Raw genomic sequence first — 17,807 nt, 5'->3', positions numbered from 1 at the left:
AGCACAGAGTTCTACACAAACTTCCAGCCTCAATGGATTTATCTGTCCAATGGATACATGTTATATATGATGGCAATGTGCCTGCTAGAGCCTGCAAATGATCACTTTTCCAAATGCTTTTTTTTTTTTTTTTTTTCTTAAGAGATACTTCTAAACAGATGGTTCTGAACAGGGCTGTTTTGGCAGGGTGATTGAACTGCTGTGGTTCTTCATCCTTATGGTATTTTGACCAAAGCATGTCACAGACATGTTCATTAGGACACCAGGGAACTCGGTTAACTTTGAGAAATAGGGTATAATATGGAACCCTCAACCAGTACAAAGTCACATTCAGATTAAAAACTTATTTTTCAAGGGAGACCGGTAGCAGCACAAATAAAACGTTACATTGCAGACTTAAAAGACAAAAAAAACGATGGAAAAATAAATATATGACACATAAGGACATAAGGAATTAAATTTTATATCTAGTATGATTATAGCCATACCCAGAGGGAGGGATTCAAGTCCTCATCGTTGCTCATTTGTAAGCGAGTTGCCAAGATAACCCAAAGTAGAATTACATTTTCTTAAAATATGAATTTGCCAAAACAATAATAGTATCCAACTCTATTTCTGAGATAATCTCTCACAACTGAGAGAGAGGCCTGTTTTAATACATATGCTACTTCCTCACTATAATGCAGAGCATGAGTGAGCTGTATGTGAATATGTTCCTCGCCTCTGGTAAAACAACCAGTCCTTTTATTTTTTATTATGCCTCTCTAAGTGACACAATAAAACACAGAATAATAGCAGAGGAAAACAAACGGTGCTGTTCTGTGTCAAATGGACATATGGGATACGTTTTAATGCACTTTTGAAGAACATAGTGCCAGTGATCTGTCCAAACACACCTGACAATCTGTGGATAGCTAATGAATGAAGAAGAAAATGAAGATGAATACATGAATGTGTGATTTTATCATAGCGCTGTGGCATGTGCAACTTGGGGCCAGGCAATTAAACAAAAGCAGGAACAAAGACTTCGGTTGGAGGTTAACTAATGTTTATCTCCGGTCTTTTACAGCGAGATCATAACACGGCGAGTGCATGAGATTAATGTTTTACAATGACAATGATTGTGTTTTTAAGAGCAGTGTGTTCATGTGCGCGCGTGTGTGTGTGTGTGTGTGTGTGTGTGTGTGTGTGTGTGTGTGTGTGTGTGTGTGTGTGTGTGTGTGTGTGTGTGTGTGTGTGTGTGTGTGTGTGTGTGTGTGTGTGTGTGTGTGTGTGTGTGTGTGTGTGTGTGTGTGTGTGTGACCTCCATCAGTGTGTGGAGGGTACTGGCCATTGCTGTCACTCAATGCAAGAGAAGCCCTAATTAAAGAATTTCCAGTTGTACATTGCCGGACAATGGAAAAGCGAGATTGCCTTTCAACTCGTGCCCAGTGCAGAAACTTCCTCTTGCTTTGGCTGAATAAAGGAGTCTGATACAAAAAGCCATGAATGCCTTAACCAAACAAAAGCTCTTTAAAAGACTGTCACTGTGCTATCTGATATCTCCTGGAACAGCTCTGCTTTGAATACATCTTTTTTTTCCCCCAGCGAAGAAGGGAGAAGGAAATTAAAAGCTGACATTTAAAAAGGCTGCTGCTGGGACTCATGGCCCCCAGGATCAATAGCTAGGCATCTCACAACTTCCCCCTGCATATTATTTCTACAGTGCATCTAAGACTAAATGGAAACTTCTGTAGGAATTATACGGTGTTGTTTTGTCAGTTTACCTTCAGGTTGTGTGCATGTGTGAGTCGCAGATGGAGGCGTGTTGTGTGTCTCTGTGGTTTCATGTGTGTCTGTAATGTGTTTAAAGGTTCCCATCCTCCTCTTCCTTGTGTCAGCACCTTGAGTTGACATCGGTCAACAGGGACTTGAACTGTCAGCAACAACATCACACCGGAGTAAAACCAAAAAGAAAAAAAAAAAGATGGGATGTGAGAAGGTAAAAGAGATCAGGAATAGTAAAGTGTGTGTGTGTGTGTGTGTGTGTACAGGGCTTTTTGTGTTGGTGACATTGCTGACATTTTGTTGTACCGGCTGACATTGTCAGCACGCGACTTTGTGAACAGTCTGTCAGGTTATGTATAGCAAACCTCGTCAAGGTCATGCATTTGCTCCCGATGGAGTCGCATCTCTGGCTCTCTGCTGCCCCACATGCAAACACACACACGCACACACACACACACACACACACACACACACACACACACACACACACACACACACACACACACACACACACACACACACACACACAGATGTCCTGCTGTACACATATGAGGCGGTGACCTCCGTCCTCTCCCATAGGGGCTCAGGTTTTCCCTCCCTCCCCTGTCATACTGTTATTCTCACCTATTTGTGACCTTCCTCACTGTGACCAGCTTTTTTGCAGTGACTTGACTTAGCATTGAACTGCATTCACCATATATATATTTTTTAATGTTCTCTTTGAGGGGCAATCTGATACTGAAACGGAGTCTCATATATCATCTGCTCCTTTATTTAAGAAAGTGCAGAGCCTAACTATTTATGATATGTATGTCAAGTTATTTTAAATTAAGCTCACAGGTCCATTCCATATTTAACAGTGGGATTTTTTTTTTAATTTGGGTTGTCAAATAATTAAATAGTTATTTTCTTATCTAGCTGAAACCTGTTCCTTTAAAAAATTGTGAAGTCTTTATGTTTTAGGAACGTTTTTTTCATGCTCAGGTATGTTTATTGTTAAGATGCTTTTATCTTGAAATATAAAACCAAACTGAACTATTATGCACCGTTGTTACCTCCAATTACCGCAGATGCAAATTGATGATCGCGTGTCGTCTGAACAGATCCATGTAGAGGTCAATTACTTCATACACCAATTTTGGCGTTCATTGTCCAACAAATTGTATAATTGTTGCAGGACATTATTGTTGTGGAAACAGTTATTGTTGTAACTGTTTAAGAATCAGTGTCTTCTATATTGTTCAATTAGATTTTTTTTTAAGGGTCTTGCATTGTATTTTTTTTTTAATCTTTACCAATTTTGTCCATGCTGAAATCCATGCTGAAAGTGCACCTCTGTAACTGCTGGCCTTTAGGAAAAGAGGTTTTTCCCAACCTTTTTGTTTTTATTTTCATAGCTCTGCAGTCAGTTTATTTGTTTTTTATAAAACTGCACTCACCCAAAGAGTGAAATCTCCGATTAAGATGGAGTACACTGGCTAATAACACTGATGGAAAAAGAGCTGAACAAACACAAACAGTCAGACAAGGTTGTTAAAAGCACGGTAACAGTTTTGCAAGGTTATAGACAACCACAGTCAAAGTTTTATCTTGAAGATCCTCTGCAAAGTGAGTGAGTCTTTTGTGTTTATTTTTACTGTTACGTAATACGTTTCATGATGTCAGATAAATAACTGAATGCAACATTAACTGCATATTTCAAATCACAACATAAACAAAATAAGCTTTTCTAACTAGTTTTCTAACAGTGGTATAAACGTATGTGACAGCTCCTGTGTAGTATGTACCAGTGATATGTCATGACACCTGCCAGGAAGTGATGTTTGTCAGCGAGACAGTCTCGTGCTGTGTGTGCATTCCTTGCGGCACGTTTAAACAGCTGTGTCATACACCAATACAAACCAGCATTATTCACCACTGAAAGCTTTGAAAGCAAAGATTTCAATGAATCATTGTTTTGTATACACCTTCGTTTCGCACGTTCCCTCATTTCTCCAGCTTTCGTTTTAATTAGTTGTTTGCCCTTTAATGACGCGTTTTCATCCGATGTTTAAGTCAGTCATATCAGAATTATAATTGATTCTACCATAGTTCAGACACAGTTCATGTAATTATTAGAAGATATCACCATCTATATTTGCTCAACCTGTGTTTGAAAACATACTACACGTGTTACTATAACAACACTATCCAGTTGAGAAAAGCAATATAAATATCACTGATTATATTTCTTATTTAGCCTAATTCACCATTTACCACACATGTGCATTACAGCTTGCACAGTGAATCTACAAAGGCACAGACATTTAGACACTGAAAAATATAGTATTTCAATTATAATTAGATTCTAATCATTCAATCATTAGAACAAATTCATCCTGCGGGGCCCGGATTGAACCCTCTGGCAGGCCTGTTCTGGGCAGCGGGCCGTACGTTTGACACCCCTGGTCCACACTAATCTTTGTGTGATAATGTTGTGGAAATTCTCTGCTGCTCCTGGTGAAGAATGAAATAGAGACTTCTGCCGACCAACAGGGTTTTAGGTGAGACCTAAACATTTATACCTGAGGAACACCCCTTTCAGATTCCTTTGTCTGTTGAAGGGGTCTGCCCCTCCAGGCCGTGCTTTCACACCTCTACTGCAGGTATCTGGGCCGACTCCCCACCAAGGTATCCTGCGGATGTTGTAGTAGTTAGGTGCAAGTTGAGTCTAATTTGAATACACAACAGGACCTGGTATGTTGTGTTAGCAAAGGCTCTAGCTCTGAGACAAAGACATTGAATTTGCCATTATAATAAATCTGGTTCATATAGTTTTAGTAAAATATCAGAGAATGGTGATCATGTATGACTTCAGAGAGTGAGTAGTTTTACAGTTGTGGCTGATGGTTGATTTCCATATGTGCTCATGCTGGAGTCACACTGTGCTCCTGGCAGTGTCAGGTCATCACCCCCGTTGTAAAGAAGTTGGCACATTGTGCCTCAGTGATCAGACTGATCAAAGAAAAGAGACGCACAGACAGAGCCTGATCTGCCGGCATCTATCAGCTATGGATAAGAGCTCAAGGATGTGCTCTGCTCACTTATGTTGTGCTGAGGGATCACATTGTATCAGAGGTGATTCATGGAGCAAATGATTAGTGGAGGTAAACTCACCTGATACCTAATAAGACAATTTGTCTCCTCACTGTTTTTGTTTGGACCACTTGGGCAAAGTTTCAAGTTCAGTGTTTGAGGTGAATAACAATGTTTCTGTGATGAAATGATTTCAAAGTAAGATTTGTTTCATTTGTTTTCTCCCTGTGGTCTGAGCCTGAAGGTCAACAACAAGAAACACTTTTCATTGTCTGCTGTTTCCTGCACATACGCACATCAGCACGGCAGACCAATGACCATCAACATAAAAGTTTCGCTCTCCTTAAGCTGTGGTCAACATGTACACACTTTTTACATCCTAATCTGCTCTTTTATATTTGTGTAGACTCAAACAGTATGAAACGGGTATAAAAGGTCCATTAGAAAAAGAAAATGCTCAGTTTGAAAATCGTATATAAAGTAAAATTCTCCGGCTCCACTATGAATTAGTTGCCATTAATCTGACCACAGTGTTTTTAAAAACCCAAATCTACACCTTTTACATAATGAAAATGTTATTATTTTCCCCAATAATTCATAATCACGTCACCGTCAAAAGGACAAAGGGTTCAGCCTCTCTCTAGAGGTCTTAGTTTACACATCTGAAATAGTTTCTTAAATAATTTATTAACGCTTCTTCCGGGAAGCAATGCTATCTTGCCACATGCTGGATCGATGTGGATCAAAAGGCAGCATTTGGTCCTCAAAGCAATCCTACACTCATGTGGCACCAGCAAGGCTATTTTAGTGACAAACCTTGTGGTTACTGGCAGGTCTGTGCAAAAAGTTTTCAAAGAGGATGCGATTAGAAATCAGTCATTTGGACTGTCACCCGTAATTGAATCAGTTAATTGAATTTGTTCTTCATTTAAACTGATGTAAATCTCACACTCACGCACACACACAAGTGACCCTGTGCTTAGAACTAAAATCCTGCAACAGTAAAAGTAGCTGTAGTTAACCGGAGGTTAAATTCTAGATGTTAATTTTTTTTGGCAATTGCAAGGAAGTATTCGTTTTATTTGGTTTTGATAAAACCAATGGTTATTTTTTTAAGTCGTCGCAGATACTTTTGTAGTTAACGACTGCTGAGATCCTGCACTATAAACGTCCGTTTGAGTTGTGCATGTTTTTGGAAGCTTTTATCAGCCAACGACGGTTCAGTGAGTGTAAATGTGCACAAACTGCCTTTATTGCAAGAGTGAAAACATTTCTCCTTCTGGCATCAGCTAGTTTTTGAATTGTCAGAATTGCATTGGTAGGGTTTTTGCACTTGCTTCATGTGATGTAAAGGATTTCTATGTCAGTGCAAAGTTGGTGGTTGGTGTCATGGCACCATGGAGGGACCTGTGCCATTCAGTAGTGATGGGGACAGCGCAGGGGCTTTGACACGCTCTGTAGACAAGACAGCTCAGACAGCATGGATGTTAATCTCCTCTAACTGCTCCCAGCCTAATTAAATCTTCCATGGCAACACACACACACACACGTTTGTGCAGATATCCTTTTATGGACTCTGCATTGACTACCATTCAATGTGGACAGCCCAGACAAAGGCTAATACTAACATTAATGATAGTTACTCAATGCCTAACCTTAGCCTTACCCTACCCACAATTCAAATCTTAGTCCTATGAACTTTCTTAGAAATGAGGTTCTCCATAATTAGGACCAGGTTTTGGTCTCTTACTCCGGTTTCCTCGCACATTCCAAAAACATTCAGAGGTTAATTGAAATCTTTAAATCGCCCATATGTGTGATTGTCAGAGTGAATGGTTGTTTGTCTCTGTGTGTTTGCCTTGTGATGGACTGACGGCCTGGTGTGTACCCCTGTATTTTGCCCTCTATAATCTGGGATTGGCTCCAGTGACCTGCGACCCTCATGTGGAGGATAAAGCGATAGACAATGGATGGAGAAGGACAAGGTCAGCGTTTTTATAACAGAAAAGGTCATTTTACATTGGTCCTGGTTGTGCATAAGCTTTAATGATGGACAATTGGCCCAGCTCAATTTCCTCTGTAACTCACTCTTTATTAACTTCTATTGCACAACTAGAACCCTGTCTCTCTGTGTCTGTTCCTGTCTACCTTACAAGAGCACACTTTTTTAGGCTTGACTGTCTTCCACCCCGGTATTGTATAGCGTTCTTCCTGCAATTCCATTTTCTATTTCTCTCCCTACTTGCCTGCGTCTATGCCATATGCCCATTCCCAGCTCCCTCTGAGTTAAACAGGCCGAACAAATAGATTACAAACACTGGGCAGAGTGAAGCTAAGGAGGAAGACAATCTGAATTTGTTTGGGAAAAAGAATGAGGAAGGAGGCTGTGCAGTCAAAGAAAGCCAGTGGAGTCAGAGTAAGGCGGTATTTGCCTGAGGGGAAAAGGCTGAAAAGTAGCTCTCGCAACAGATGTGCAGGGCAGTAAAGTGTAATTGAAATGCCAGCAGCAATGGTCTTATCTCCCTGCTACAGGAGCCTGCTGCCAGTCTCAACATCAGTTAGATGTCATTTTACCTAAGTCTGAATCAGCCTGCCACAATCCGCAATCCCCATCCCTCTGATGCTAGGCAGGAGAAAGGGGGAGAAATGGATGAGGGGAGGGAGGGGAGAAAGTAAAGGAAGATGGGGAGTCTGTAATAGGATTTCAGTAGCACCCAGTTAACTTCCACCACCTGGACTTACTTGGTAATTTGATATGCCCCATCAATGGGATTCATTTACCTCCATACGGTATTACCATTTCCATTCATTTGTCTTTTTAAAAAAAGATATATATTTTTTTAAATATTCATTTCACTTACCACATTTTCCTACTTGTTCTGATCCTAATCTTGCACAGTGGAGGCACAGGGAAGGAAAGAGGGAGGGATGGTTATTTAAGCTAAGAAATAAAGTCTAAAGACACCATCACTCCAGGCAAAGCTTAATGTTTTGCACCAAACGGCATCACTCTGGGGAAAACCATAATGTCTTCCCAGATTAGAGACTGGCACTCCTTAGAGCTGCTGCTGCTGCTGCTGCTGCTGCTGCTGCCTTTTTATCATGAACTTTGTTACTGCAACATGGGATCATCTGTGGGACATTAAATCTGCCTTATCTCCCAACTGACATGTTGATGTGCAGCGATTCTGTGTGTTGTTTGTTTTATCAGTTGTGGTTGAGACAACTTTTTACCTTTGTTTGAGCTGAGAGCTGCACACAAATTATCACAGTGTTAATCTTCTTCAATAACAATATAACAAATGTTCAGTATACAGTGTGATGGTATATAAATAATAAGTACCTCAGATTAGTGAAGTGTTTCTACAAGTTTGACTTTGTAGCAAATAATTGAGATTTAATTATCTGGTAATTACCTATATCATATACTTTGAATTGTTAAAACAACAAGAGTCTACATACATGTCTGATTACATAGAGCCTCCACCCAGCTTTATAGGTGCATTACCGTGCGCCCTTGCAAATTATCATAATGTTAATAAGTGAGTATGATATCGCTGCTTGTGGAAAAAGTGGGAAAAATACATTTATACATTTAATGTGACTTAAATGTTTTCTCATGTCTTTCAGAGAGTCATTTTCAACGTGGTCAACTTCTCCAAGACAAAGAGTCTGTACAGAGATGGCATGTCCCCTGTTGTGAAGTCCACCAGCAGGCCAAAGTGGTAAGTAGGCCATCATAACATCATAATAATGCACAGATTTTGTGAGCTTTATTTAAAGCTTTGAATATTATTATTTATACGTTGTGTTGTGATGCTGTTTTATCAGTAGAACGACACACTCTAGTGCTTTCTGCAACTTTCTGCAATCTCTTCTCTGTCCATCATTAGACAAGCACAGTCCCTCTCTTTTTTCTCCTACACACACACACACACACACACACACACACACACACACACACACACACACACACACACACACACACACACACACACACACACACACACACACACACACACACACACACACACACACACACACTAAAGACAGATACTTTATATTTGCAGAGTGGATGCGTCTGGGCACATTAGCATGTGATCCATTGGTTGCCAGTATGACGGCTGTCTGATGTAATAACGCTTGACTGATGGATGCAGAAATGGTTGTGCGTGTGTGTCCTCTGTGTATGCGCGTCTGTGTGGGAATGAATAGGTGTTGCAGGAGGGAATTGGGCTGGTGCAATGGGGTTGGGCACGTCGTCTGCCGAGCAGGCTGGTGTATCCAGTGGGGCGAGGCGAGAGAACAGGGTAGCATGATGAAGTGTTGCCGTCCAGGAGGAGCCCTGACATCTGTCACCAGTTGATGGAGGGCATCCACAAAAACACCAGGCATCTGCCACCCTGAGCTGTGCGCGTCTGCTAGCCTAGCACCAGCGCCGACCATGTCGTAGCATGCTGGTTGCAGGCTAATGAGAAGAGACAACGAGCGCGACAGCACGGACAGAAAAGATGAACTGCTGCCCGTGATACTGCACCGCGCTACGTGGCGAGGCTCAGCTCGGTTGCGTCCCTCTCTGTTTTGGCTCCATGTGGTGCAGTTGCAACTTTGCACTCGCTGTTTCTCGGTTGTGTTTGTGGAGGTGTGACATTTTCACACTGCTCGGAACAAGATGATTGTCTAATCCTGTCATTTACAGTGAAACTGGCAGGGGCTTGTTTTTAAAATGTGTGTTATTTCATAGGTCGATGTTGGTTAACTTACAGGTAAATGCACAGTATGCCATTTCAGACAATAGTTCTCTGTCAATCAAAACAATAACGGACGACCTAGTTTGATGACATCCTATAGCAGAGTAGAATCATGGGAATTGTTGTCTGGTTTAGCCCTGATTTGGAGTAATAGCAGTCATAGCAATACACAATGTGGCTGCATGCTTGCTGTGTGCTTTAGGGCGCGTTCACACCAGGATAGTGCAGGGGACACGGTTCGATTTCACACCTTCATTTGGTTTGGTTCACTTTCACACTGCACTTTTGTAAGCAGTACAAAACCGCCTGGACACTGTTACACGGTTAACACAGCTGACCAGAAAGAAACCAAGCATGAGGAAGAAGAAAAACCCGGGTCATCGATTGGCCAGGACCAAAAACAGACATCTATCCCCTTCAGCCGGCTTGTTCACCACAAAAACAAACAATGAAGCAACTCCAGATTTATGCAATCTTGCAGTTTCTGTTTCTACTTTGGTGTTCAAAACCTAATTGGTTTTTCACAAGAAGCTGCGCAGCAGGTGAGGCAGCGAGCTATCCTCACTTCCTCACTTTGGTTCACTGGATAGTCCGTTTGCATTTCCCACTGTAAGCAAACCCACGTTTTCAGGCAGACCAGAGTTCGCTTTTTTGGTCTGCACCAGTGTTCGGATTCACACCTGTCCAAACCAAGCGAGCTGTCCAAGGAAATGAATGGTAAGTTTAATGCAGACCAAACAGCTCTGGTGTAAAAGACACTTGCATGCAGCTATAGCATGTGTTATACAGTCGGGGACTCAAGCATGTGCCTGCTGTACATGTTCAATTTTTAAAATCAATTCTGAGTTCTGTGAAGCCTCCTTGACCATGTCACAATAGCAGAGACAGGTGGATGAAGCGGCGACCAAAATGAAACAGTCCATTACCTTGACGAGGAATGTGTATGGATTCAAACGTTTTGGCGTAATGTAATTACAATAGTCAAAACATTACTCCTGTCCTTTTGATGTAGAAATGTTTCATATTGTGTCTTTACAGAAATGTTATATCCCTTTTTTTCAATGTGTGTTAACACTTTGAGGCATGTGGTGATTCAATTCTCATTTTCTGCCGGTTAAAGGTGCCATATGTAAGAATGTGGCCAAAAACGGTTACTACATTCAAATTCAATATACCGAGGTCTTTTAGGTTTCGTTTTCTGACGTAAATGGCAACCCGTGGTTGCTCGGCAGCTGAGACTCTACTGACTGCAATGATTGGTAGACGGCGGTAGGTGGCGCCACATGCCAAAACATGATTTCAAAACATAAACATGATTTACAGTCTGCAAAATATTTTTTTTAATGCAAATATTTTGGCTGTACTGTTCTTGTTGGTGAGTTCAATATGTTATATGAACATTATTCCTGAGTCTCTGTGACATATTTGGAGGATTTTATGGCCAGTTGCTTTAGATTTATTACATAATGCACCTTTAAGTTTTGTGCCAGGTTATGAAAAATAACACTTTCTGAATGGTCTTGACTCTTGACTTGACGTCTTCTTTCGTGAGTGAACTGTGACTTTGTACAGGAGCTTTCCTTAACATGCGAACCATGCAACACTGGGCATGTTTGTGTTTCAATAAGCTCTCGTAAATAGCTCTTTAAGTGACAGACACAGTGGGAGGTAATGTTGCCGAGGCCCGACTCTATTTACCTCCCCAGGCTATTACTGTTTTAACCACTCTTCTCAGCACTGAGCCATTTAAGAGGCATCACGACACATGTCTTTGTAGAGCCATTTTCAACTGTCTGGGGGTCCAGGACCACAGGTGACATTGTTTATGTCCCAACAAAGTGGTCAAGATGCTTTTAACACAACCACCTCCATTTGACTTTCCATGAGCACAACAAAGCTCAGACAGTTTCCAAAGTTGCAATCTTCTTTCTGACAGTTACAGATATGGAATAAATAAAAAGGCAGCGTGTGCAGAGCTTCGCCCATTTGATCCAAACCCACACAGGACAGGATAAAGAAAGTACAGAGAGAGAGAGAGAGGGAGAGAGAGTCAGAGGGTGGAGGAGGAGGAGGGAAAAAAAACAAAGTACAAGAAAAAGAGATTACTGAGACAGGTAGACAAGGAAGAGAGAATGAGAGAGAGTGAGCTGGAAAAGATTGCTCCCTTTGCTCCCCCACTGCCCTCCAGCCACCACCCCACGCCTGTATTTATCAAAAGAATCGTCAGTATTAGCTCAGGAGTTGAAGCCTTTATCTCCCCGTGCAGGTGCCTCATATCCTGGGGTCTCAGTATCGTTTGGTGCTGGAGGCTGCTGGCTTGGCTGGCCTCAGCTAAGCTGGACATCTCTGTGAGGGACAACTGGCAGATTACAGTCATGCAGGATGTTCCCCTGCTACAGGTGGAAGGATCTATCTCTTCCTCCTCCCTCCATTCCTTTCTCTTTTGTACATCCCTCACTCCTCGAATCCCCCCCCCCCAGGCCAGGAGACATCGGAGCTGACAGAGTTTGAGATTTACTGGATCATTTGGCATTTAAACCCAGCTAGAGGTTTTATGATTGATAAATAATGAATCATGGATAAACTAATTAAAAAGCACTGCGTTACATTTTGAAATGTGAGATAGAATCATGGCTTTAACAGTGAAGAAAATGGTATATTCTAATCTTTGAATAGTGTCGTGGAGACTTATATTTAAACTATTTGTTTGCTGTGGGCATCAACAAAGGGATAGGAAAAATAACTTCATCTTATTTTATGTACCAAAAAACATCTTGTATCAATCTGTGCAGTTAAGAAGCTGTTGAATAAAAATCAAACCAATATCTTCTTATAAACGTGGACAGCGGCATATCCATCAACCACCACTGTCTTCCAAAAAATATTGAATCTTCTCTTATCTCTCATGATTGGTATTTGACTCAAAGTATGAAGTGAAAAATAAAATGCTATGAAATTGAGCAAAGGAAGCGAGTGTTTGTGAGACTGAATACAGAGTGTAAACTATTATTTTTTTTGTTGAAGACAACAGCCCCCTTGGTGCCACTATAGGTGCCAACCACACTCCCTGCAGTCTGCTTGTTGTTAGACTGCTAGAGCAAAGAATTGCCCAACATCCTTATTTTCCACGATAAGCTAATTAGAAAGTCAGGGAGCGTGGTGTAATGCAGCTGTTGGAGGCCGGAATACCGTGGGGTGGAGTAATGGCCAGGAAGGCTGCGAGAGACTTGACTGCGTCAGCCAACAGATGCTTCGTACAGAATCCTGCAGCAGAGTAGAAGACGTTTGAAAGACACCAAGGCTGTAATAATTGTATGATCAGCTTCAAAACAAACTGAGTCTTTGAAATGGTAAAAACTGGAAAAATGTCCAATCTAATGTCTGACACCCAGTTGCATTTTTTGTCTGAAACAATCCAGATCCTTAGCAAACTTAAACAGCATGTTCACTTTTATTTTTATTCATTTATCTTTCACTTTTTAAAGGTAGGGTGGCAGATTTTTTGTTTTCTGGAGCATGTTTTACTTATTTTAACCAATTAATTAATGCATTGTCACAAAAATGAGAAATCACATAGTCAGTCACCTGTGGAACTGACTGGTTCTTGGTAACACTTATGGTTCCAGTAAGAACCATTTTGATCCAGGGAACCCTTTAAAACCCCTTTCCTGAATAAAGGGTTTCTTCAAGCTGAAGAACCTTATATGGTTCTACTTAGCACTTTTATTTCTAGGAATGTAGACATGTGGACATCTTTGTGATCTTTTGAGAGTATTTGTAGTTTTTTAGTATCCAAAAAAGTAATGGGAAAGTGCGGAAAGTCACTGATGCTGTGCAGTGCTCGTGACACCGCTCTTCATGAAAAAGCATTGTACATTCTTGTGCTCTGGAGCCATAGCTTGAACTTTTGAATCCAAAAAGTAGCCTGTTCAAACATGTTTTCCAGGATCTCCAACCCTACCTTTAACCAGGAACGTCCTATTCAGATCCAAGATCTCTTCTTCCAGGGAGTCCTGGTCAAGATAGCAGCACAAATAGTTACAGAGACAAAACAATTACAGATACAAAACTCACAAAACAATACAAAAGCTAAAGGGAAGAGTAGAAAAAGAGATACATAATAAAATACAGGCGTTTACAGGCCATACCAACAACCCCTCAAAAAATGCACATAGAATATGCAATTTTTTTAAATGCTGAAGAAAATATGACTGAAACATGATTTACATGTTGTTATTACATTGTTACCACAATATCACAACATGCAGCTCTTGACTCAATACCATGTCAAGCCTATTATGTCTGCGATGTGTAATATATTGGAAATGTTTCGGATACGTGGTGCCTCCTTTAATTAACTTTCCGCTCTTTCTTCAGTCAGTGAGTGTGCGGCTAAAAATAGCTGCACCTCTAACTGAGCGAACAGATGAACAGTCAGAGTTGGAGGAAATTGGTTGCCAAACATTGCTTCTAAAGTTAGACCCAGCCAACCTTGATCCAGGTTAAACGCTTTTCTTTTCTTTTTCTTTTTTTTGTACTTCTTCTTTTTCTTCTTCCTCTTTGATTTGTGCAACAAACACAGAGGAGTGCTTTCAAGCAATGGTGCTCAGCATCAAGTCAGTCAGTCAGTCAAACCCTTTTCAGTTTTCGACCAAAATCCTTCCTGTAAGTGTGTGATGCAACAGCCTGGTGATGTTCTATTTGGGGATGTCTGCTTCTCCATTGGGGTGCATGTAAGCAGTAATTGTTCTGTCAATCAGCACGGCTCCGCTCTGCTCGCTTCCCTTGCCACTTGTTAAGCCCTAGCAGAGGTCTAGGGGTGAGGAGAGGTGAAGCGGGGCGAGGAGAAGAGAAAGGATACCGCCACTACTCTGTGTATATCTCACCACCTTTGTCTATCTATACATTGTTTTCAGCAATATTCACTACCTGCCAGTATGTCTTTTTTATGACCTCTTTTATTGTGACTTACTTTATTCTCCGTATATTCACTGAAATTATTACCCAGATATCATAAATGTGAATTTCCTGCATCTTCTCTATGTCTATATACATATTCAGAGGTTTTTTTGTTTCAGCTTTCAAACCTGCGTGAGAACGCAAGCTCAGTGACAAATAGGGGTGTCACCATTCGCCAAACCTTTGATTTGATTTTTCGATTTTAAGGTCACAATTCTCAATCTTTTTTTCCCCCCTCTCTTTTAGTGCAGATAAATGGAAAATTGACCTTAGGTGTGAATGTGGGAGTGGATGGTTCTTTGTCTCTATGTGTCCCTGTGATGGACTGGCAACCTGTCCAGGGTGTGTGACCCCAACTTTCACCCCATGTCAACTGGGATTGGCACCAGCACCCGCCACAACGCTGGTAGTGGTAGAAGATGAGTGAGTGAGTCTGCCATTTTTAGACGTGTCTAGTTTAGTCTAGCATCACTGTTTTATGTCATAACTCAGTTCATTCATTTTTTTATTCCCATTTTGATTGTCTACATGGTGTCATGTGTGATATAATGTCCATCATTTTTTTGCAATGTGCCACACTAAGGCCTTATTGTTAAATTATTGTTAATAAATCATCAAGCAATTTATTAACAATATGAATGTAACAACAACTAGTAAATGCTTAAATCCAGGGCTGATCTGATGCTACAAACACGCCTATGGCACAAGTTATCGTGAGAATTTTTTGGAACTTTTTTCTCCGAATGACGACATGTGTTAACGGAGTTGTTTTTAGAGTCACGGCTCCATCCTTATGATGTATGTGGAGATGTCCTGTGCTTTGCTACACGCGCATAACACAGCTTACACACCGTGGTTAGCGTTGTTGACAAACCCATAGTTAAGAGCAGCTTCAGGTTAGCGGGAGGATCCTGTAGTCATGGTACAATGGCTACAACCACAACACTTAGTTTTCTCCGCCCTCGAGGTCGAGATCGTGACGTGGTTTCGATCAATCTTTGATTAAAATATTAGCCGTTTTTATAGTTAGTAATTAAAATATAGCTGTTTGATTAAAACAGCTGTGTATGATAAAGGTGGCAGTTTCTGAACAGAAAACCAAAACAATAAACTGAAAGACAAATCAGGATGATGATCTGGATGATGAATTACATTCATTTATGAAGAGAATGTGTACAAACTAACAGTTAAACTAAGTATCTCTAATTTTGAGTGGAAATTTAAACCACACAAAATAAATTTCAGGGAAATGCTACAGCAGAACCAATGTAGTACATAGACCTCTTATATAGAAACCCCTCTCTTATTGTTCTCCTTCCATGTTGGTCATTTGGGTCTGAACACAGTGAGTGTAACGTGGCAAAGGAGAAGATCTCTCTCTCTCGAGGACAAAGTGTCAGGCAGCGAGCTAAAAACAGACAGACTGTAAAGGTTGTTTCAACCACAGCAGAGCTCCCGGACTCCTCCCTCTGCTCAGTGAGTTGCCGCTCTCCTCCTCCTCCTCCCTCCCCCTCGCTGCCACTGAGCCATTTGCCCAATTAACCATGTGGCTTGCCTTTTAATAATAGACCTTTTAATTGTCGACAAATGAAGAGTGATGTAAAATGGCTAATAGCGTGTGCTAATTAATAGGAAAACTCAACGCGTGTTAATTAAGGGCAAACAGGACAAGGACTGGCTTGGGTAATTTGAGCAATAAAACCAAGACTAACGATTCATTACCAAACAGACTTGCTTCATAAAAACATAAAGTGACCTCTGGTTTGCTGTTTGAGAAGACTCGTCGTCCATTTTAGCCTTTTATTCATCCCCAGACAAGAGTCACACAGACACATGCACGACGGAGGTATTCACAGTGTGTAATTGCTTCCACTAGAGGCCTCTCTCTCTCTCTCTCAGTCAAAACAGTAAAAAAAACAAAAAAAAAAACTAATTTGATGATGTATGGGAGCAACATGGGCTCATGAGCCGCGGCTCACTTCCTGATTAAGTGACTGATCCTCTCTTTTTCCCCAAATTTGATTTGTATTCCAGCATTCGGTACGCTGCATGCGCCACATAACAATCAGCTGTTTTCAAAAGTGCCCTCTACCCGCGTCACTTCAGCTGTGTCTGCTGCAGCAGTAACAGCTCGTTACAGCTTTTCAAAGTAAAAGCACTCTGTTTTTTTGTTTCTGAAAAGCATTCCATTCACTTTTTTTCCTTCACGGCTTTCATTGTGGAATATTTGCAAGGGCAGCAGATGTGCAGCTTCACAATGAGTCCTGGTATATTACCGAGTACAGAGGAGATTTTAGAGTTTATTATTTATTCTATATTGCAGCAGATGCAGATGATGTCATGAGAAGGTCATGGATAAAATGGTCCTTTGCCTTCAACAGACATACACATTCCTATGGAGTTAAATAGTGTTGGAAACTACATTTTTCACATATTTTCTAGATAGTTTAATGCTGCAATGCTACATAAATCGTTAAATCGTTTAACCTGATGCATTATTAAATACTGTGGTAAGGGACAGGGACAAATTATCTAATAAGAACCAAGTGCCAAAAAAATTGAGACAGTACAGTATACACACATAATTATCTGTCACTCAAAGAGAATTGGAGTGACATTTGAATCTGAGTTAATATTTGGAAAGAGTAGAAGGAATTACTGTACCTGTGAAGGTTTAGTGACTAGCTAAAATCTGGAGTGATATTCATGTTCTGGTGCCATTGCTTCTCTTTCCAACTCACTCTGGATTTTCAAAGCAGCGGGAAGTGGTCACACTTCTTTTTTATTATACAAATGCTTCCTCTCTCCATTCCCACTTTTCCAACTTGGGCTGTCCTGGGTAGGACAAACCTTGCAGGGAGACGGAGGGAAAGAGGAAAATATAATCGTGCAGCTTCCTTGTTCACAGAAACTCATTAGCATGCTGCCAGAGGAAGTGAAAGAGGATTATGTTGGGGGAAATAATGCGACAAAATGTGCCAAATAGATTATAAAATGAGAATAAGGATGTGCATGAAATATAGCATGTGTTTGTGCAATGTTCTATTGAGAAGAGGTAGATAAAAAAAGAGAAAGAGCAAAGGGTATTGTGACAGAGAGGCGACTTGCTTCTGGCTCTCTATTCAACCCACAAATGACTTACCTGGACAGTTTTATGTTTGCCTGGAGGAGAATTAAAAAGGCACTTCATTTCCCCCTTTTACAGGCTGGGTACGCATGTCAGCGCAGCCCTGCCTGAAAGTGCTCTAATCTAAA

General features: G+C 41.0%; 1 protein-coding gene across 1 annotated transcript in view; it reads left to right on the top strand.

The window, feature by feature from the left end:
- Window positions 1-17,807, top strand: part of agbl4 (AGBL carboxypeptidase 4) — a gene marked incomplete at both ends in the record, with an annotated part of 311,410 nt that overhangs the window by 96,168 nt on the left and 197,435 nt on the right. Inside the window, one exon of the mRNA XM_083888196.1 lies at window positions 8,473-8,567. Within this exon, the coding sequence (XP_083744322.1) occupies window positions 8,473-8,567 (95 nt within the window). The remainder of the gene's footprint in view (window positions 1-8,472; window positions 8,568-17,807) is intronic.

Source organism: Microchirus variegatus (assembly GCF_963457635.1).
Source record: "Microchirus variegatus genome assembly, chromosome: 4".
NCBI lineage: Eukaryota > Metazoa > Chordata > Actinopteri > Pleuronectiformes > Soleidae > Microchirus > Microchirus variegatus.
Note: the sequence above shows the minus strand (reverse complement) of the source record. Positions and strands in the feature narration are given on the sequence as shown.